This window comes from Eleutherodactylus coqui, chromosome 2, assembly GCF_035609145.1.
Source record: "Eleutherodactylus coqui strain aEleCoq1 chromosome 2, aEleCoq1.hap1, whole genome shotgun sequence".
Taxonomy (NCBI): Eukaryota; Metazoa; Chordata; class Amphibia; order Anura; family Eleutherodactylidae; genus Eleutherodactylus; species Eleutherodactylus coqui.
The window spans coordinates 112633635-112656495 of record NC_089838.1 but is presented as its reverse complement, the minus strand read 5'-3'; the positions used below and the strand labels follow the sequence as shown (position 1 = coordinate 112656495).

The window sequence follows — 22861 nt, the reverse complement described above, 5'->3', positions numbered from 1 at the left end:
AATACCTCCTTTGTCAAGGGTTCTTGTGTGTCCTCCAGCAGTAGAGTTCTGTCAGTTATCATATGTGAAGTGGGGTCTTCAGCTAATAGAACTCACATATATAATAGAACTCACATATTTTAGCATTGCAACTTTGAGGCTGGAAACACATGCTGTTTTTGAGTGCAATTTTTTGAGCTAAAGCCAGAAGTGAATTAGCAAAGAAGAAGAAATACGGAGTCGAGTCACATTATTATGAGCACCAGCGGAACCCGCCGTGTGCCACACAGACAGCAGCTAGATGGGCTGGCAGTGACTTAATAATGTGCTGGTAGGTTGCTTCGGGTATCTGGAGGCATGCTGACTGTAGTGCATCCCATAGTTGTCTAAGAGGGTGTTGTAAATTAGGATGAGTGTTCAGGCCTATTTAGACACAACGATTATCATTCAAAAGTCGCTCAATAGACATTTTTGAGCGATAAACGTTGTATGCATTTACATGGCAAGATGATTGCTCAAAATTCGCTCAAACGGAAGTTTGAGTGACAGTTTTGAGCGTTCACGTGTGTAATTGAAGGTTCATGCTGCATGCAGAACACAAGCAGGACCGCTATCTACTGCATACAGTTGTTGTCTTCTCGGAGCACTCAGCTGTTATACAGCTGAGCGCTCTGAGCGGGGTATGCAGAACACAGCTTGAGCGCTGTCTTCTGAATATTCCTGCTGTGTTCACAGAGCGCACAGCTGGTATACAGCTGAGCGCTCCGAGCAAGGTATGCAGAACACAGGTGTAGCGCTGTCTTCTTCATACTCCGGCTGTGTTCTTCGAGCGGGATTCCAGCTGAAAGAATAGTATCAGTGGTATGCCACAGAGAACTCAGTGCGCGGCACTGATAAGGCTCATTGTTCTCTTTCAGCTTGCTAAAAGAAAACAATGAATGACTCGTTAGCGAAAACTGCACAATGCCCGTGCAGTTGGACCCAACAATTATCTCTGAAAAGACGGTTTTGATTTTTGGGCGAGAATCGTTTGGTCTAAATGGGATTTTAGGGTGGTTTCACACCTGCAACCAGGGTTCCGCTTTCCTGCTCCATTCGGGAAGCAGGAAAGAGGAATATTCGCAGCTGACTAGGTCTATCTCAGGATGGAACCGAACAGAGTTGAACAGATCCCATTGCCTGGCCTTTTACCTGAAGAAAAAGTGCTTCATGCAGCACTTTTTCTTCTTGTATTTTCCGCAGGACCTGCGATGGAACCTCTAACCGGGGGTTCTAACTCAGACGTGAAACCAGTATTACTCTGTAGCCGCAGGTACCCATGTCATCGCCTAGCGATAGCGCGGGAAAAACAAATATTTTTTAAAAGTCTGTACTGCGCATGACTGATGGCGAGTGTCTGCGGCCATCCGCCATGTAGAAAAGCGAAGGTACATGGGGTCGCCGGTCGGGGTCAGAGATGGATTTTGCTGCAGGCTCCTGCATGCGGAATCCGTATCCCTGGTGTGAGACCGGCATAAGAGATAGTGAAACCAAAAGCAGACAGAAGATCACAGACTGTACCCCCAGTACTGAGGGAGAAAGCAAGCTTCCCAATCTTACTGAATAAACTGCAACATGGAAACGAGTCGTGTTCATTCCTGAATTAGCAATCCTGAGACTGAGAACCAGTTAAAGGGGTTGTCTCGCGCCGAAACGTTTTTTTTTTTTTTCAAAGGCCCCCCCGTTCGGCGCAGGACAACCCCAAGGGATGTGTTAAAAAAAAAAGTACATATTACTTACCCAAATCCCCGCTCTGCGACGTCTTCTTTCTTCTTCCTTCACCAAGATGGCTGTCGGGATCTTCACCCACGATGCACCGCGGGTCCTTTCCCATGGTGCACGGTGGGCTCTGTGCGGTCCATTGCCGATTCCAGCCTCCTGATTGGCTGGAATCGGCACACGTGATGGGGCGGAGCTACGCGATGACGCGTAGAAGGGGGCAGAGCCAGAACGCCGCTTGTGCCGGACCGAGCAGAAGGGGAGAAGACCGCACAGCGCAAGCGCGTCTAAAAAAGCAAGAAGACAGCGAAATTAGACGGAGCCATGGAGACGGGGACACTAGCAACGGAGCAGGTAAGTAAATAACTTCTGTATGGCTCATATTTAATGCACGATGTACATTACAAAGTGCATTAATATGGCCATACACTTGCTTTCGTGAGACAACCCCTTTAAGACAAACGAGAGACAGTTCAGTAAATGAGAGTCCAATGCTGAGGAGCCGGAGTTGGCGGAGGATGTGCACATAAAGTTTACCCTGGAGGATTCTGATGATCGGGTTTCAAGTAGGCCCCTATCCTCCCAGAGACTACACTATCTACTAGCCAAGCTCGATCCTAGTGAGTTGGCCCTTGCCCTGCGCCAGCTCTTTCAATTGCTGGAGGGTGCGAGGGGAATCAGCTATAGAGTGAACACGATAATGGAGATGGTACCACAGATGCTGAATTGGGTTAAAGTCTGGTGAATTAGGTGGCGAGGGAAGTACTTGGAAGTCTTGGTCATACTCTTCCAAACACTGTCAGACATTTCTAGCCATATGACGTGTCACATTGTCTTGCTTGAAGATCCAATCTGCCCGAGGTAAGACAAACAGCATGTATGGGTGTACGTGATCTACAAGGATGGATTCATAACCAAATCGGTTCAGTCTCTTCCACATGGATGAGTTGCCCCAGAGAATGTCACGAACAAATTCCACAGACCATAGTGCTGCCACCACCAGCTTGTGTTCTACCAGCATGGTTGCAAAATATTTGTTCTCTGGTGTATCTTGCCTGACATGCCAACGTCCATCCGCTGAATGAGGCAGAAAATGTGATTCATCAGAGAAGGCAGCCCTTTGTGAATCAGTAGTGGTCTAATCCTGATACTGCCGTGCAAACTTAAGCCATTTCTTCCGATGCACCATTGTTAGCATACGTACAGTGACAATCCATCTGCTTTGGAGCCCCATAGGGTTTGCTGAACTGTTTTAGACACATATCTGGTAGCTCCCTGGTTCATTTCCATGGTAAGCTGCTACACTGCAGCATTTTGGGTGACCTCCCCCCTCCTCCCGCACCTTTGTAGCCTACGTACACCTCTGACATCAGTGGCACATTGTGCTCCGCAGTTTCCACATCGGTTATTCCCAATGGTGCCATGTGTCCACTTATGATACACTTTCATCACAGCAGCACATGAACAGTTCACAAACTGTACTGTTTGAAAAATACTGCCATCCTTGGCCTGAAAGCAAATAATCATGCCTTTTTGCAATTCTGATAAATCATCCCTCTTACCCATGACAACAATGAGTGATATATGGGCCGACAATCTATCGCACACCTTGTATGCCCACCAAGCCAGTGACACTTTTCCTTCATGGGCTACACGCTGCCGACATCGAAAATAGGAGGTGCTCATAATAATGTGACTTGCGTGTGTATAAGTCCTTCATTTATATCTCCCATTCCCTTTGATTGCACCTCTAGCTGTGGCTCAAGAATGTGACGGCCAATATGGACTAAAATGCGTATGGCTGCATTTCCAAAACTATGGTTGACCAGTTGATTGCTTGTTCAATGGTTGCGCAACCATCAATCTACTTCTATCTAATGTGTATGGCCACTTTTAGTCACGGTGGCTGCAGTCTGCAGGTTCTAGAGAGAGCAGCAGCAAGTAATATACCATTATATAGTAATTCGATAGGAGGCTATAACAGAAATTTCCATATTTACCATAACTTCATATAACTAATTTTGTTTGTAGGGCACTCATGGTGGAAAAATGATCAGGCTCCTCTCCCTGCTTCTTTTTCTTCTTGGCGGTGAAGGTAATACTTTAGTTTTCTTTCTTGTATTGTTTAATTTTGTATCAGAACTTCCGACTTAAGACATAAGACTACCATGCAAAGACAAAATCCATGTGGACATTTCATCAGTGCTGTAGAACTACATAGGGCTCATTCAGACAGACGTACGGTTGAGCCCCTCTCATCCCCTTTATTATTGCACATTATAATACTATGTAGCAATGTCTGCGTTGGGGGGTGCGGTTGTGCAAGGACACAGTTGCTTGCACAGTCCATATAAAGTCCATCCAGCTTTATTTTATGCCAGCAACAGAAGATCAGTGGCTAAACAGCCACTTGCAACACATAAACTTTGTGCCATAAACAGAAATAAAACACCTGCCCGGCTGGTCGCTAACTAGACAGTGCTTTGTTCACCTAGCAATAACATGTGACGTCTGTCATTAAACAATTGGAAGTTCACAATGGACATGTGTTCAGTCCCAGGCTCTGAACCAGACTGCCTGGGATTGCAGTCTTTTATGTCCCAGGAACAAACTCATTAACTTTCAATGGGATTACAGATATACCCAAGTGGGTGCCGCTCGGGAGTTACCATCAGCCTCATTGAAATGAATGAAGGACTGACCGCGCATGCTTGGCTAGAGCTCCACTTACAGTGATGCCACTGCGGGTGAAGAAGCGACCCCCTCAGTGACCGGCAGAGCAGGACATGGAAGTCCTATTCTTAAGATCGGCAGGGGTCTCAGCGGTGAGACTCCCACCGATCAGCAAGTTATCTCCTATCCTGTGGATAAGGGAATACCTGTGATTCTAGTAAGTTTTTCCAGAGTAGTTTAAGAAATGACAACTAAGCTTTGACAGGTTGCTTTGTGCTATATGGACAGCTTTGAGAAATGAGGCCCATTGTTTTTTTTACGTATCAACCAACATTTGAGCTTCCCTGTGTGTCCCCTGTGTTACCATATGATTGTAGACAGTATATCGTATCATCCCGTTCCGCCTTATGTTTCTGCAGAATATAACAGGTATATATTATTTTTCAGTCACTGCAAACAAAAGACCTGTTATTAATGGAGGTGCTCTTGTAGTTATACCGGAAGATACACCACTTGGTGAGTGACATTTTGAAAAGTAATTAATTGAAAAAAGCACCGTGCAACACAATTTGTGTAACAGATAAGCAGATCAGTGGCTTATGGTAACCTTAGTATGCTGAATTCAAATATGATATCTGTTTTTTTCTGCCATGTAAGGTTTTCCAGTTATGGGGAATAATGTAATCCAATTGCTGTTGTACTTTATTTTTTGGAAATGTACCTATATACTCGAGTATAAGCTGAGTTTTTCAGCACATTTTTTATGTTGGAAAAGCCCCCATCAGTTTATACTTGATTGAGGGTCCCATGCACCATTGCTTTCAATGGGGCTGCAGCTGCTGCCGGTGGCCCCAATGAGAAGCAAACCCTTCCCTGAAAATCATCCCAAGCTGTAGTAAAGAATTAAAAAAAAATACATACTTACCTCTCTGTTGTTGCTGGGGATCAGGCACGTCTAGCTGCTTGGGTCCCATCACTGTAATGAAGTTCTTTCAGCAGGCAGGGATTTAAAAATCCTTGCCTGCTGAAAGGGCCACGTATGATTGGCTGAGCGCTCAGCCAATCACAGGCAGAGCTCAGCCATGAATTAAATGACAGCTGAGTGCTGCCTGTGATTGGTCACAGCGCTCAGCCATTCACAAGCAGTGATCAGCCATTCATCGAATTCATTGAATGGCCAAGCGCTGCCTATGATTCGCTGAGTGCTGTGACCAATCACAGGAAGTGCTGAGCTGTCATGCAATGCATGGCTGAGCACTGCCTGTGATTGGCTGAGCGCTCCGCCAATCAGACGCAGTCCTTTCAGCAGGCAAGGATTTTAAATCCCCACCTGCTGAAAGAACTTCACTACAATGAAGTAGACGCACTACAAAACTTCACTACAGTAGACGCGCCTGAGCCCCGACAGCGCCGGACAGGTGAGTATATATATATATTTTTTACAATTTTTTACTACAGCTAGGGATGATTTTCAGGGAAAGGTGTATATTTAAAGCCCTTCCCCGAAAACCACTGCAGGGGTGCTGACATCCTAGTGCTTTCAATGGGGCCACCGGCAACGGCATCCCTATTGAAATCAATGGGAGAGCTTTGCGATCCTCTGCCACAGTTGTGACAGGGGATTCTTTAGTCCCCGGGGGAGTCCCCTTGTCACTGAACAATGTGACAGTGCTGTCATAGTGTTCAGTGACAAGGGGACTCCCCGCAGGGAATATTCCGGTGTATGCAGTACCAGTCCCACCCTAGGCTTATACTTGAGTCACTAATTTTTCCCAGTTTTTTTTTGTGGTAAATTTAGGTGCCTTGGCTTATATTCGGGTCAGATTATACAGTAATTAATCCAGTAGGCTCGCCATTAATCTTGCTTAATAAAATGAATAACAAAAGTGAGTGCGCAACTATTTTGCAATCACTGTAACACACCACGTGCTGACTGAACACTATAAGGGTAGGTTTATGTAACATAGAGGGTATGTTTCCACATAGCCGATCATCCACCAGTAAGTTGTAATTAATGAACTGCGGTTTTACAGGTCATTGGTTAGACCAGGACTAATTTTCAAAATTTAATAACAATGTGGCTGAGTGGCGCGGATGTCTGAACAACCCAGACAACTTCTGCTATGTCTGCAGACAGTTCACAACAAAGTCACAGCAGAAGAAAATAACATCCTTGGTGAAGTGTGCCTATCACAAGTATTTGGGAATAAAGCTGGGTGACCAAGATAAGAAGTGGCACCGCACAACATCTGTGTCATGTGGTACATCTCACAGAGTGGTTGAAAGGCAAGAGTAGAATGCTATTCGCCATTCTAATGGTACAGCGAGAACAAAGACCGCCATACTGACTGTTATTTCTGCAAATACCAAAGGTTTCTCCAGTAAACAGAAATATAAAATTCTATATCCAGATATACCTTCTGCCATAAAACCTCATGACGCCAGATTACCTATTTCTGATCCAATAGGGGGGTGCTATTGGCCTCTTGCTGGGCAGTATCCCTGGGACTACTATGGCGGTCACTATTACTACTCGGGCCAATATAGAGGACACTGTTACTACTGGGGCCACTATGCGGGTCACTATTACTATTGAGGCCACTGTGGGGGTTACTATTACTACTAGGGCTACTATAGGGGTCACTATTGGCGCTCATTCGCATAGACATTTTAGTTGTGCAAATGCGATATGTATTTGCATGACCAAAAATCGCTTACGCCCACGTTTTTTTCCTGCTCTGGCGTGTTTTTAAGTGCACAAATACACTTCATATTTGCACATGCAAAAAAAGAACGTAGACAGGCTCTTTGAAATGGTGTGCCAATAAGTAGATTTCCTGCGTATTTGTGCCCACCCATTCACTTCAATGGCTTATTGCAGTGTGTAATATGCCCCAACAAGGTCATGCTGCGTATTTTTTCATGTGATTGTACATTGTGCAAAAAAATATGCTCATGTGAACAAACCCATTGAAATCAATGGGATCTATTCACTTTGTATTACACACACAAGACACCTCAGTAGAGATGAGCGAGCAACAAAATGCTCGGGTGCTCGTTACTCGAGACGAATTTTTCGCGATGCTCGAGGGTTCGTTTCGAGTAACGAACCCCATTGAAGTCAATGGGCGACTTGAGCATTTTTGTATATCGCCGATGCTCGCTAAGGTTTTCATTTGTGAAAATCGGGGCAATTCAAGAAAGTGATGGGAACGACACAGAAACGGATAGGGCAGGCGAGGGGCTACATGTTGGGCTGCATCTCAATTTCCCAGGTCCCACTATTAAGCCACAATAGCGGAAAGAGTGCCCCCCCCCCTCCCAACAATTTTTACTTCTGAAAAGCCCTCATTAGCAATGCATACCTTAGCTAAGCACCACACTACCTCCAACAAAGCACAATCACTGCCTGCATGACATTCCGCTGCCACTTCTCCTGGGTTACATGCTGCCAATTCCCCCCCCCCCACGACCCAGTGTCCGCAGCGCACACCAAACTGTCCCTGCCCAGCCTTCAGCTGCCCTCATGCCACGCCACCCTCATGTCTATTTATAAGTGCGTCTGCCACAGGAAAAGCAGGCACACACTGCAGAGGGTTGGCACGGCTAGGCAGCGACCCTCTTTAAAAGGGGCGGGGCGATAGCCCACAATGCTGTACAGAAGCAATGAGAAATCCAATCCTGTGCCACCTCCATTTGGAGCTGCACACGTGGGCATAGCAATGGGGAACCTATGTGCCACACACTATTCATTCTGTCAAGGTGTCTGCACGCCCCAGTCAGACCGTGTTTTTTTCTAAATAGTCACAGGCAGGTACAACTCCGCAATGGGAATTCCGTGTGCACCCACAGCATGGGTGGCTCCCTGGAACCCACCCGCTGTACATAAATGTATCCCATTGCAGTGCCCATCACAGCTGAGGTAGTAATGTCATGTTTAATGCAGGTGGGCTTCGGCCCACACTGCATGCCCCAGTCAGACTGGGGTTCTTTAGAAGTGGAAACAGATGCATTTACAACTCCCTGTGGACCCACAGCATGGGTGGGTGCCAGGAAGCCACCGGCGGTACATAAATATATCCCATTGCAGTGCCCAACACAGCGGATGTAACGTCAGCTGTAATGCAGGTGGGCTAAAAATTCATTTGATTACACTGTAGGCGAGGGCCCACAAAAATTGCTGTATCAACAGTACTAATGTACATCAGAAAAATTGGCCATGGCCAACCAAGAGGGCAGGTGAAACCCATTAATCGCTTTGGTAAATGTGGCTTAATTGGTAACTAGGCCTGGAGGCAGCCCAGTTAAAATAAAAATTGGTGGAGGTGAAAGTTTCAACGCTTTAATGAGCATTGAAACGTATAAAAATTGTTTAGAAAAATTATATGACTGAGCCTTGTGGGCCTAAGAAAAATTGCCCGTTCGGCGTGATTATGTGAGGTTTCAGGAGGAGGAGCAGGAGGAGGAGGAGGAATATTATACACAGATTGATGAAGCGAAAAGGTCCCCGTTTTTGATGGGGATACAGAACGATGCTTCCATCCGCGGGTGCAGCCTACGTATTGCTTAGGTATCGCTGCTGTCCGCTGGTGGAGAAGAGAAGTCTGGGGAAATCCAGGCTTTGTTTATCTTGATGAGTGTTAGCCTGTCGGCACTGTCGGTTGACAGGCGGGTATGCTTATCTGTGATGATTCCCCCAGCCGCACTAAACACCCTCTCTGACAAGACGCTAGCCGCAGGACAAGCAAGCACCTTCAGGGCATACAGCGCGAGTTCAGGCCACGTGTCCAGCTTCGACACCCAGTAGTTGTAGGGGGCAGAGGCGTCACGGAGGACGGTCGTGCGATCGGCTACGTACTCCCTCACCATCCTTTTACAGTGCTCCCGCCGACTCAGCCGTGACTGGGGAGCGGTGACACAGTCTTGTTGGGGAGCCATAAAGCTGTCAAGGGCCTTAAAGAGTGTTGGCCTGCCTGTGCTGTACATGCTGCCTGATCTCCGCGCCTCCCCTGCTACCTGGCCCTCGGAACTGCGCCTTCGGCCACTAGCGCTGTCGTATGGGAATTTTACTATCAGCTTGTCCGCCAGGGTCCTGTGGTATAGCAACACTCTCGAACCCCTTTCCTCTTCGGGTATGAGAGTGGAAAGGTTCTCCTTATACCGTGGGTCGAGCAGTGTGTACACCCAGTAATCCGTAGTGGCCAGAATGCGTGTAACGCGAGGGTCACGAGAAAGGTATCCTAACATGAAGTCAGCCATGTGTGCCAGGGTACCTGTACGCAACACATGGCTGTCCTCACTAGGAAGATCACTTTCAGGATCCTCCTCCTCCTCCTCCTCAGGCCATACACGCTGAAAGGATGACAGGCCAGCAGCATGTCTACCCTCACCAGTGGGCCAAGCTGTGTCTTCCCCCTCCTCCTCATCTTCCTCCCCCTCCTCCTCCTCCTCACCGCGCTGAGATATAGACAGGAGGGTGCTCTGACTATCCAGCGACATACTGTCTTCCCCCGGCTCTGTTTCCGAGTGCAAAGCATCTGCCTTTATGCTTTGCAGGGAACTTCTCAAGAGGCATAGCAGAGGAATGGTGACGCTAATGATTGCAGCATCGCCGCCCACCACCTGGGTAGACTCCTCAAAGTTTCGAAGCACCTGGCAGATGTCTGCCAACCAGGCCCACTCTTCTGAAAATAATTGAGGAGGCTGACTCCCACTGCGCCGCCCATGTTGGAGTTGGTATTCCACTATAGCTCTACGCTGCTCATAGAGCCTGGCCAACATGTGGAGCGTAGAGTTCCACTGTGTGGGCACGTCGCACAGCAGTCGGTGCACTGGCAGATTAAACCGATGTTGCAGGGTGCGCAGGGTGGCAGCGTCCGTGTGGGACTTGCGGAAATGTGCGCAGAGCCGGCGCACCTTTCCGAGCAGGTCTGACAAGCGAGGGTAGCTTTTCAGAAAGCGCTGAACCACCAAATTAAAGACGTGGGCCAGGCATGGCACGTGCGTGAGGCTGCCGAGCTGCAGAGCCGCCACCAAGTTACGGCCGTTGTCACACACGACCATGCCCGGTTGTAGGCTCAGCGGCGCAAGCCAGCGGTCGGTCTGCTCTGTCAGACCCTGCAGCAGTTCGTGGGCCGTGTGCCTCTTATCTCCTAAGCTGAGTAGTTTCAGCACGGCCTGCTGACGCTTGCCCACCGCTGTGCTGCCGTGCCGCGCGACACCGACTGCTGGCGACGTGCTGCTGCTGACACATCTTGATTGCGAGACAGAGGTTGCGGAGGAGGAGGAGGGTGGTTTAGTGGAGGAAGCATACACCGCCGCAGATACCACCACCGAGCTGTGGCCCGCAATTCTGGGGGTGGGTAGGACGTGAGCGGTCCCAGGCTCTGACTCTGTCCCAGCCTCCACTAAATGCACCCAATGTGCCGTCAGGGAGATATAGTGGCCCTGCCCGCCTGTGCTTGTCCACGTGTCCGTTGTTAAGTGGACCTTGGCAGTAACCACGTTGGTGAGGGCGCATACAATGTTGCGGGAGACGTGGTCGTGCAGGGCTGGGACGGCACATCGGGAAAAGTAGTGGCGACTGGGAACTGAGTAGAGCGGGGCCGCCGCCGCCATCATACTTTTGAAGGACTCAGTTTCCACAACCCTATACGGCAGCATCTCCAGGCTGATAAATTTTGCTATGTGCACGTTTAACGCTTGAGCGTGCGGGTGCGTGGCAGCGTACTTGCGCTTGCGCTCAAACACTTGCGCTAGCGGCGGCTGGACGGTGCGCTGAGAGACATTTGTGGATGGGGGCGAGGACAGCGGAGGTGAGGGTGTGGGTGCAGGCCAGGAGACGGTAGTGCCTGTGTCCTCAGAGCGGGGTTGGATCTCAGTGGCAGGTTGGGGCACAGGGGGAGAGGCAGCGGTGCAAACCGGAGGCGGTGAACGGCCTTCGTCCCACCTTGTGGGGTGCTTGGCCATCATATGTCTGTGCATGCTGGTGGTGGTGAGGCTGGTGGTGGTGGCTCCCCAGCTGATCTTGGTGCGACAAAGGTTGCACACCACTGTTCGTCGGTCGTCTGCACTCTCAGTGAAAAACTGCCAGACCTTTGAGCACCTCGGCCTCTGCAGTGTGGCATGGCGCGAGGGGGCGCTTTGGGAAACAGTTGGTGGATTATTCGGTCTGGCCGTGCCTCTACCCCTGGCCACCGCACTGCCTCTTCCAACCTGCCCTGCTGCTGCCCTTGCCTCCCCCTCTGAAGACCTGTCCTCAGTAGGCGTAGCAAACCAGGTGGGGTCAGTCACCTCATTGTCCTGCTGCTCTTCCTCAGAATCCTCGGTGCGCTCCTCCCTCGGACTTAATGCCCTTACTACTACCTCACTGATAGACAACTGAGTCTCATCGTCATCGGCCTCCTCACCCACTGAAAGGTCTTGAGACAGTTGCCGGAAGTCCCCAGCCTCATCCCCCGGACCCCGGGAACTTTGCAATGGTTGGGCATCAGTCACGAGAAACTCCTCTGGTGGGAGAGGAACCACTGCTGCCCAATCTGAGCAGGGGCCCGAGAACAGTTCCTGGGAGTCTGCCCGCTCCTCAGAATGTCTCATTTTCATGGAGTGAGGAGGCTGGGAGGAAGGAGGAACAGCAGCCAGAGGATTCTGAGTTGCAGCAGTGGACGGCGCAGAACTCTGGGTGGACGATAGGTTGCTGGAAGCACTTTCTGCCATCCACGACAGGACCTGCTCACACTGCTCATTTTCTAATAAGGGTCTACCGCGTGGACCCATTAAATGTGCTATGAATGTGGGGACGCCAGAAACGTGCCTCTCTCCTAATCCCGCAGCAGTCGGCTGCGATACACCTGGATCAGGAGCTCGGCCTGTGCCCACACCCGGACTAGGGCCTCCGCATCCTCGGCCGCGCCCCCGTCCTCTAGGCCTACCCCTACCCCTCAGCATGCTGTATTACCAGGAATGCAGAAACACAACCCTGTAATTAAATGTGCCGCTTATTGGCCTGTGGTTGGAGGCTGAGTTCGCTTACGGAACGCCAGGAAATAATTTGCCGCAAGCCTGCTGTAACACTTAGCTGGCTGCGTATTTATTTGGAGAACTACTACCCCCAGCAGACACAGACCCAGAACACTGAGCAGAGTGACAGGCAGGCCAAATAGATTTTTTCCAAATATTTTTTTCTAAAGGACCACTGCGTATATTCAATCTATAATATATGTCTTCTGGCCCTGCCTACACAATTACTGCAGGGCGCAATGCTCTGCACGGCCGATATACCAAAAAAAAAAAAAAAGTGCAACACTGCTAAAAGCAGCCTCCACACTACTGCACACGGTTAGATGTGGCCCTAAGAAGGACCGTTGGGGTTCTTGAAGCCTACACTAACTCCTAACACTCCCTACAGCAGCTCCAACACGATACCACTGTCCCTGATCTCTGTCACAACGCATCTGAGGCGAGCCGCGGGAGGGGCCGATTTATATACTCAGGTGACACCTGATCTCCCCAGCCACTCACTGCGCGGGGGTGGTATAGGGCTTGAACGTCGCAGGGTGAAGTTGTAATGCCTTCCCTGTCTTTCAATTGGCCAGAAAAGCGCGCTAACGTCTCAGAGAGGAAAGTGAAAGTAACCCGAACATCGCGTGGTACTCGTCACGAGTAACGAGCATCTCGAACACGCTAATACTCGAACGAGTATCAAGCTCGGACGAGTACGTTCGCTCATCTCTACACCTCAGCCATTGAAGACCGTTACAAAGGGAAGTACAATCCGAATATGATGGGCGACTCTTGCAGGTTCTTACAGCGGTAGAGTAATGTTTCTTACAGTAGGAGGTCAAGATCCAAGCGACATTTTCCACCAAAAACAGTGAAATAGTAATATTATGGCATGTCCAAACTGTTAGCCTCTTAAATAAAGGAAATGGTTTGTAACTTGAAAGTGGGAGGTGCTGCTAGTATTCAGTGTTACCGGAGGAATCAGCAGGTTGTAATTTTATAGAAACATATCAATTATTTTCTCTTATGACAATTTTTTACAAATGTAAGCAATTTTGCTGCTTTTTTTTCTCGCGAAAAAGACAATATGAGTTTTTTAAAAACACATTGCATTCCATGAAAGTTTGTGCTTTGCGATGCAATAAAAAGGAGGCTCCATAGGGAGACATGGAAGCTGAAAAAAAAGCTAAATGCAGAAAGATCGGACATGCTGCAATTTTTTTCACTCCACATCGCATAAGTGGAAACATCGCAAATGGTAATGAAACCATTGAAAATCATTGATTTAATAATTCTACATTTTCACTCACGGACAGTCACCTAAAAGGGACACTAACATTTCAGACAGCCAATGCCCATCTAATAGCTTGCCCTAATAATGTCTCATCAATCTTGTAATATACTTTAATTAATTATACTTGTTTTACCATTGTAAATCAAGTTTGAAGTGTAGCTCTTCTGCAATTCACTACTTGTCGTTAGGCATTCAGCTTCTGTAGAAACTGGGACATTAGGACAGGCAGTGGATGGCTGCACTTCCGTTTTGATTTTCAGTGGTAAAGTAGTTGACACACATAGGCTATTAGATGAGCAGATGTTGTCTGAAAAGTTAGTATTCTTTTAAGTTTTCTATAGCCTTACTGGCTCCATGGCTCCAGTAAAAATGGTAGATAGATAGTTATCAATCTACACTATATAGCCAAAAGTTTGTGGACTCCTAACTATATCAGCTTATTGAAGTTCCCATTTCAAAACCATTAGTTCTAATATGAAGTCAGGTCCAGGGCTATATTTACCAGTAGGCACCGAACTCAATATTTAGGAGGGATGTCATGCTGCGTTTACACAAATCAGTGTTATTTATGCAAAGTTTTTCTCTAACAGGTTCAGAAGTATTCAAAATTAATGCTACCGATGGGGACGGGGATCCATTGACCTACGGCATAATTGGACCAGATTCCTTTTATTTTTCTTGTAACGTGAACACTGGTCAGGTGACTCTTGTTGTCCCTTTAGATTTTGAGGTAAGTTCTCCGAAAGAATATATTATCATGTCTTGTGATATTTTTCAAAAATAACACTTAAAATTCTGTCAGCTGATCCATTATGAAAGGCTGAAGAGTTGTTCAAATAAATATTAAAATGGGTCCACCTTCTTGTACTGTTTAACTAACCACAATGTAAGCTGGACTTAGTGTTTGTTATCCACTATCTCCTTAACAGGATCCTTGAGTTAATTCTCCACACTCTCATTTGCTAACATTGCAGAGCCTTCCACACATTCCCACCATCCATCTTTCCAACAATTAAAACACAATTTCATCATGAGCAGAAGGTAGTTCATGCAAAATGCTATACATGTACATCATGGTGATTGCGCAAGCACAAGGAGTCTGGTGATGACTGACTAGTGGGCTCCCGCTGTAAAGGCCAGGGTCAAAGATAATTCTGACCCTGGGCATTTAAGCCTAAGGCCTTCCTCACACTGTATGCTGTACAAGGCTCCCATTCATTTCAATGGGGCTGTTCACACAAGGCTGAAAAAGCAGCATCTTCAACGATGCACTTTGACAGCATTACATGTTCTATTTTTTTCGCCATTTTCAGCCCTGCGTTGCCCATTGAAATGAAAGGGCAGCGGTTTCAGTGCTGCCAAAAACGCAGCACAACTTGGTACCGCGCTTTTGGCAGCGCTAAACGCTCTAGCTACACTGCCTGAGTCCCCCCCCCCCAAAAAAAAATCAATACTCCCCTTGCAGGTGATGTCGCTGTCCCCGATGGTGCTCTCGGGAGTTATCAGCCAGCAGGGGAACTTTTTCTCTGGTAACAGGGATTCACAGCCATCCGATTGCTCTGATTGGCTGAGTGCGGCTGAGTGACAGCCCACTCAGCCAATCACAGCCACCACTGGATGCGTCCAATCACAGCCATTCATTAATTGAATAGCTGTAAATGGACGCATCTAGTGCTGGATCTGATTGGCACAGCCGGCTGTCACTCAACGGCGCTTAGCCAATCAGACCAATCGTCCGTCTTCACAAGATCCTGACAGCGGCGCTGGGGACAGCGACTTCACCAGCTAGGTGAGTATTGTTTTTTTTCTTTTATCAGCAGCCTTGGCTGTGTTATCAGCTGTGCTAAAAATGCAGCCAAAAGGCTGGCATAAAGCATGCCAGCGCTGCTGAAAGCAGGCGGAATCTGCAGTAAACACAGCATTGAAAAACTGCAGACGCCTGTGTGAGGGAGACTTAGATGCCACAGTCAATGGCTTAGGAGTTACTTCTGTTAACCCATCCCCACCCATCCCCACCTCTGTGAGGCTCGCACAGAAATAGGACCTGCCGCGGTTTGTTTACCGCGCAAGATTTTACTCAAATCGCGTCTGTCTGCATAGGATTTCATTATCTAATGCAATCCTATGGCAGCAGGCACGGGCAGAAAGGCCTTATGTAAAGAAAAAACCTGCACATATTTAGTGAATGGCATAAAAAAACTAACAAATGCTAGAATAGCAGTTTTTTTCCATTCATCTCACCTTCTAAATGTGAAATAAAATTGAACAAAATGTTACATGTACCCCAAAATGGTACCAATGGTATCAAGTTGAATGGTTGCTATGGTAGGCAGGAGAGTTAATATCCAGTTGCTGCTGGTCTCACACAACCTGTCACTGTTCAGCTTTGCACCAGCTCACTTCCACTTCAGCACAGCCAACTGAACAGCAATACTAAAGCAAGCAGCTGCTTTGGGGATGGGAGCCCTGTGCAACTGTCCAATTAGCCCCCCTAATGCTGGTTCTGGTAATGGCGATATCTAAGCATTAACCCCTTGGCAACCCATAATATACATTGATTGTGGCAAGTACAAGATTAACAGAGAGAGGGTGCTCCCTCTGTAATGTCATCATGTCATGAAATCATGGCAGACCAATAGCAACGGGACACCAGTCAATGAAGTCCCCGGGTCTGTCATGGCTTGTCAAGACAGGAATAGTAATAATACACTGCAGTACAGAAATATTGCAGTGTATTATCTGAGCAATTATGAGATCACAGGTCAAGATCTCTACAGGGACATAAAAAATGGAAAATGAATAAAAATAGTAAAAATAAATTAGTAAAATAAAAAATGTTTTTGTGCATCTTTCTCTTTTTTTGTTTAAAAAAAAATATATATTTCAAAAACAAGTTTGGTATGGTAAGTCTGTCCAATTTTAAGACTGTCAAGTCTACACTAGTTTAACAATATTACATGTTATGGTTGTTAGCTTACTCTAAAAGAATCATTGATCCAGGGAGTTATTCTGACTGCCAGATTTGGAGTCAAGAAGGAATTTTTTCCCTTAAATTAGGAAAATTGGCTTGTATGTCGTTTTTTTTGCCTTCTTCTGGATCAACATTGTAGGTGAACAGCCTGTAGTGTCTGAAAACACGTAGTAAATGTGGTGCTAAGCATGCAAGACAGTTTTCTGGTGCAATAGAAAACCATAATAGTTTGAATAGTAAACCTGCCCCAATGTAATTTCTGTTCAATGTAACTAATAATGCTCCTAATCTATATATATATAAAGCTGAAAGCCCTCACTGACTCACTCACTGACTCACTGACTGACTGACTGACTCACTCACTCACTGACTGACTCACTCACTCACTGACTGACTCGCCAAAAATTCTCCAACTTCCCGATGTCGTAGAAACATGAATTTTGGCGCAAGCATAGATTATCTCCAAAATAGGAAAAGTAATTGGGTCCCAACTCGATTATTCAATTCTAGTGCAAAAGAATTAGCGTCGAAATTTAACGTACGGAATCTAAATCTCTCACTTCCCAATGTCATAGAAACTTAAAATTTGGCACGGGCATTGATTATGTCATAAATAGGAAAAGTTAATAGGTCCCAACTTGATTATTCAATTCTATGTGCAAAAGAATTAGCGTCCAAATTTTACGTACGGAATCTAATTCTCTCACTTCCCGGTGTCATAGAAACTCAAAATTTGGCACGAGCATTGATTACGTCATAAATAGGAAAAGTTAATGGGTCCCAACTCGATTATTCAATTCTATAGGCAAAAGAATTAGCGTCCAAATTTTACGTACGAAATGTAATTTTCTCATTTTCTGGTGTCATAGAAACGTGAAATTTGGCACGAGCATTGATTATGTCAGAAATAGGAAAAGCTAATGGGTCCCAACTCGATTATTCAATTCTATGCGCAAAAGAATTAGCGTCCAAATTTTACGTACGGAATGTATTTTTCTAACTTTCCGGTGTCATAGAAATGTGAAATTTGGCATGAGCATTGATTATGTCATAAATAGGAAAAGCTAATGGGTCCCACCTCGATTGTTCAATTCTAAGCACAAAAGAATTAGCGTCCACATTTTGCTTATGGAATTTAATTCTCTCACTTCCTGATGTCATTTTATATAAAGGAAACGTGGCATGGTTACCTCCCCGTGGTGTTTCCTGGGTAACACAGAGAACTATGCAAAATGGTGAACATATGTTTTTCCGGTATCTCTAAAGTAACCATGACTTCATAAGATTTCCATGTGACCACCAGATAAACACCAGTACCAAATTAACTCGGGCGAAGCCGGGTATATCAGCTAGTATATCATAAAGTCATTAAACTAAAGGGTATTAGTATTTTACATTTGTAAACAAAGTCTGCTTTTTTTAGAATAGAGATCTTCTTAGCATCAACCTGACTGTATCAGATGCAACAGAAACAGTAAGTACTCACAGACTCACAGTAGAATTAGGTTAATGGTCCATATCAGTTTTTATTATGAACGATATTAAATCAATAAATGTAGTGAGGCTTGTTATAGTCACTGTTATATATACTATAATAATTTCACAATTTAGACCCTTTGAGCAGTGTTGATGGGGTTTAAGTGCTAGGGGACAAGAGTAAAGAAGCCAGATGCCATCTTAAAATCACAGATTTTGCAAATGCATTTATGACATTATTTGATTGGGTATTCCATTTATGTTAAGCTGTAATCTTGTAGATATGATACCTTTTAACAGTTTACCTGATAACAAAAATACATGATGTTAATACCAGCTTCAGGCTAAAACGAAATAGGTCCAAAGATGCATGCATAGTTATACATACATACATACATATGACAAGGTACAGACATGGATGTGAATAATTTGCACTTAACCCTTTGCAATCCAATTTTGGATTCAGGGTTTCTTAGGGGGCTTTCTCTTTCTGCCATTTTACAATGGCGCCATCTGCTGGCTAAAGCCAGTACTGAAGTATGTGACATGCCAGAGAGGCCACCGACAACAGAGAGGCCAGTAATACACAGTAGGAATACCCTGCCGGATGTCTTCTGACATCGGAGCTGTATAGGCTTCAATCAGAATGTCTTCATACGTCAGACAGTGGATTGGAAAGGGTTAAAAGAATACTACAACAGAAACACAAACATCTTCACTCCCTTATCAGTGACTATTTCAAGATGTTTGTATTTCTGTTGTAGTATTCTTTTAAGTACATATTATTCACATCCATGTCTGTGCCTTGTCATAAGTATGTGTGTCAAACTATGTTTTATGTCCGCAAATGAAGTGCTGGACCTGCACCTGCGGATATGCACAAAAATAACCCAAAGGGCGACAGCCCCAAGCAACACAAAGTAAATAAACAGGAAAGTCTTTCCCTAAATACGTGACTATGAGGGAGAGGACCCTGCCTAGCACGGCAGACTGATCTCTTCGATAGATGCGGGCCTACACTCATTCCTGAGACCTAAGTAACCCCACTTGGCCAACAAAATAAAGGACGAAGCAAACCCCAAAAGGAAAATCAAATGAAACACCACACTTAGCTGGTGGTGAAGCCGCAGAACACGAAGCTGTCCTCTGTTCATGTCACAGGGGAGACCACACTGTCCACGTGAACCACTTACTATGGTACGAGCTCAGACAGCGAGCAACTGGCAAATCACAGCACCTTAGCTCAGAGTCTAGCCCAGGTAAATACCCAGCTAATTACCCACAGATGTGACTACATTACGTCACACCTACTGAGCTAGAAGGTGCAGAACCAAAACTAAAACCCGTACGGGACTTTGTTGCAACACTATGCATACCTCTTCAGATCTATTTCATTCTAGCCTGAAGCAGAAGCCTAGGTTGGTTCGGAAGCTGGCATTAACATCATGTATTTTTGTTAGCCATTGAAAGGTATCATATCTACAAGATTATTTGGTCTCTGGTTAAGTTACAGTTACATCTCTTTTCTTTTTCTGTTTTTAACGAATCCACTTTTTTCTCTTTTCCAAATTTTAAACACGTCTGTCTAACTGATGCAAACTCTTAAATGGATCTGTTTTTCTATTCTTCATTAGCTCTAGTTTTACAACTGCACATTCGCAGATTGATTTACCAGATCTGTTAACCAGAAGCCCAAATGAAGACACATGAAAGTTTCTGTTTGTGTATTGCCTCCACTGAGAACAATGTAAAAACTTAAATGCTATATTTTGCCCGGTTTCCATAATGATAATTCCCATTGAAGTCAATGGGGACTTCACTGGGTTTGTTTTCTTACGTTTTTCTGCTCTTAAGACAGAACAGGAAAACTGAAAATGAAATGCTGATGTGAACTCAGCCTCAAAAACATACATCAATGATGGTGTTAAATTAGTGCAAAATGCCTCTGCTTTTAGGCTTATATTGAGCTACCTAGAGGGTATGAATGAGGAATTGCTGCACTCCTTTCCTATGTCTGATCACATCTCTCTTTGTGACTGCTCCATAACTGGCCTTGCATTTGGCAATTAAAAAAGGTATGATAACCATTAAAGTTGGTTTGATGTATATACACCATGGCACTGGTTGCTCAGCCATTCCAGTCTACTTATTACGCCCATGAATTATAGAACTCAACAGCATAAAAAGCGTCCTGGAGAATAAATTCCACCTCTCAGGTCACATGCCCATGAATGTCACATGATCACATGACTGACAAAAACTCAAACTCATTCAAGCTCTATGAAATAAAGTAGTCAATGACAATCAGGGACAGGGTGGGGTAATAAGCTAAGCAAGCAATCGCATACAATGTTCCCTAACCAGCATACCAAACACAAACATAAATACTTGATAATCTCAATTACTAAAAAGTGTCAATCACTGCACTATAATTAGCTAATATTTAACCAGAGAAAATTAAGGTAAATAGTTTTGAAGAAATACTGAAAATATAAAAACAGTGTACACCAACCAAATAGTCCTTGGTGGCAGATAGATATAAGGGTTAAAAATAAGCAATTAGTCAAAATTTAATGCTAACGGCAAGAAAGAATAATTTCTCAAGATAATGATTCCAAATATAGAAGAGCAAATCATGACATAAAAATGTACATCATTAGTATGATTAATTACTCATACAAATCCTGGACATGGAATATACCAATAGTGGAGAAATAAAAGATGAAGGTGAGATAGAAAAAAACAAAGAAGAGAGGCAAAGGAAGACAGATGATGTCAGGGAAACCAAGAATTTGGGATATTGACTTTTAACACCTGATCCTCTTGTTCTCTGGGAGATAAACCACCTCCAGAGCTATCTGGCTACGACTTACCCCACTAAATACTTGAACACTTGGCTGAGCATTCAAGTGTATGGGGTAACTGGGGGAAACAACTATTGGCTAAATGATTGTTAATCCAATAACTGTTATAGGTATATGTGCCCCTTTAGACCATTTTCTGCACACTGTTAACATGTTTTTGGCATAATCAACCTAACACACGCCAATTGATTGCAGATCAGAAAAAGTTCATTTTCCTTTTGGACTTCATACCAAATAACACTTGTTATAACCCAACAGTTGTGCCACACATCATTAAAAGTGCAGTCCGGGCCATAGGTGGAGGCAGTAATTGGTCTGCCAGTTGTCGGGGATTTGATATTTTACCCTAACAACCTTCACAGTCATTCCAAAAGTGGTCATCTAAAATCTGTAGTGTATGGCCAACGTAAGTTATGGTATAATTATGTTTAGTTATGTCTTGTAGAGTGAAGATATTCTGTCAAATTTACTATTTTTTTTTCTTCAAACAATTTGGTCACCATTCTCTGGAATGTGTCAGTGTTGATCTCAGAATTTGTTTCTTAAAGGTTCGGAAACCATTTCACATTAAAGTTGAAGATTGTAATGATAATGCACCAGTATTTTATGGCATGCCTTATTCAGTCGAGGTTAATGAGGTAAGCAAAATTATGGTGGTCATACAGGTAGTCAATTATTTTAGTTGCATGGTTATCTCAATTTCAAGCACATTAAAGAGTCATCTGTGTATCTGGTGAATATCTTCTTAGCCAGCTCTATAGTATGACTGCTATTGTTATTTTTGACAAAAAGGGGATATCATCCTAACATATAACTTACCTAGCATGGATTTAGGGGAGCAAGACAAATGTACTCTAAGGCTGCATTCACACAAACGTATATCGGCTCGGTTTTCACGCCGAGCCGATATACGTCGTCCTCATCTGCAGGGGGGGAGGATGGAAGAGCCAGGAGAAGTGCTCTGAGCTCCCGCCCCCTCTCTGCCTCCTATCCACCCCTCTGCACTATTTGCAATGAAAGGAGGCGGGGCAGGGGCGGGGCTAAGTTCTGTGAATTAGCCCCACCCCTGTTCCGCCTCTCCTCATTGCAAATAGTGCAGAGGGGCGGAGAGGAGGCAGAGAGTGGGTGGGAGCTCAGAGCACTGCTCCTGGCTCTTCCATCCTCCCCCCCCCTGCAGATGAGGACGACGTATATCGGCTGGGCGTGAAAACCGAGCCGATATACGTTCGTGTGAATCCAGCCTTAGGGTGCTTTACACGGGACAGAACATTCCGAAACAGCGTTGCGGAATATGCCATCCTGGAATGCGGATTTTGATGTAGAATTGCCAGTCGAATTCCGCCCTTTTCAATTCCACATCAAAAAACGCATAGTAACTGTGCAGATTTTGATTCTGAATATTCCGCAAGAGGGCATATTCCGCAACGCTGTTGCAAATACTCTGTCCTGTATGAAAGCACGGTTATGAAATATTGCTTAGCTCATCTAGGACTAAGCATAGGCCAGGGGCTTTATTGTTACTCTAAGTGCTTATTCATATAGGTGAGACTCTCATGCGAGTTTAGTGCATTGCGAAAGCACAAAACGAGCACGGATATGAACTTCATGCTTTTTGAATGGACTTATTCAAATGAGCGATTTTGTTCCCTCAGAGCGAAGCTGCGAGGATAACAATCGCAGCATGTCCTATCTTTGAGCATTCCCACGGAACACTTTAACCATTGTTTTCAATGGGACCTTAAAAGACATCACATGGCATTCGCAAGATTTGTGCATTGCAAGACATACAAATCTGGCATGAATATGAACCCCATTGTTTTCAATGCGATCACACGAGCGAACTCT

General features: G+C 45.4%; 1 protein-coding gene across 1 annotated transcript in view; it reads left to right on the top strand.

The window, feature by feature from the left end:
* Nucleotides 1–22861, top strand: part of CDHR2 (cadherin related family member 2) — a 147391-nt gene that overhangs the window by 23345 nt on the left and 101185 nt on the right. Inside the window, exons 4-8 of the mRNA XM_066589286.1 lie at nucleotides 3769–3832; nucleotides 4858–4926; nucleotides 14296–14435; nucleotides 18100–18150; nucleotides 21565–21654. Of these exons, the coding sequence (XP_066445383.1) occupies nucleotides 3769–3832; nucleotides 4858–4926; nucleotides 14296–14435; nucleotides 18100–18150; nucleotides 21565–21654 (414 nt within the window). The remainder of the gene's footprint in view (nucleotides 1–3768; nucleotides 3833–4857; nucleotides 4927–14295; nucleotides 14436–18099; nucleotides 18151–21564; nucleotides 21655–22861) is intronic.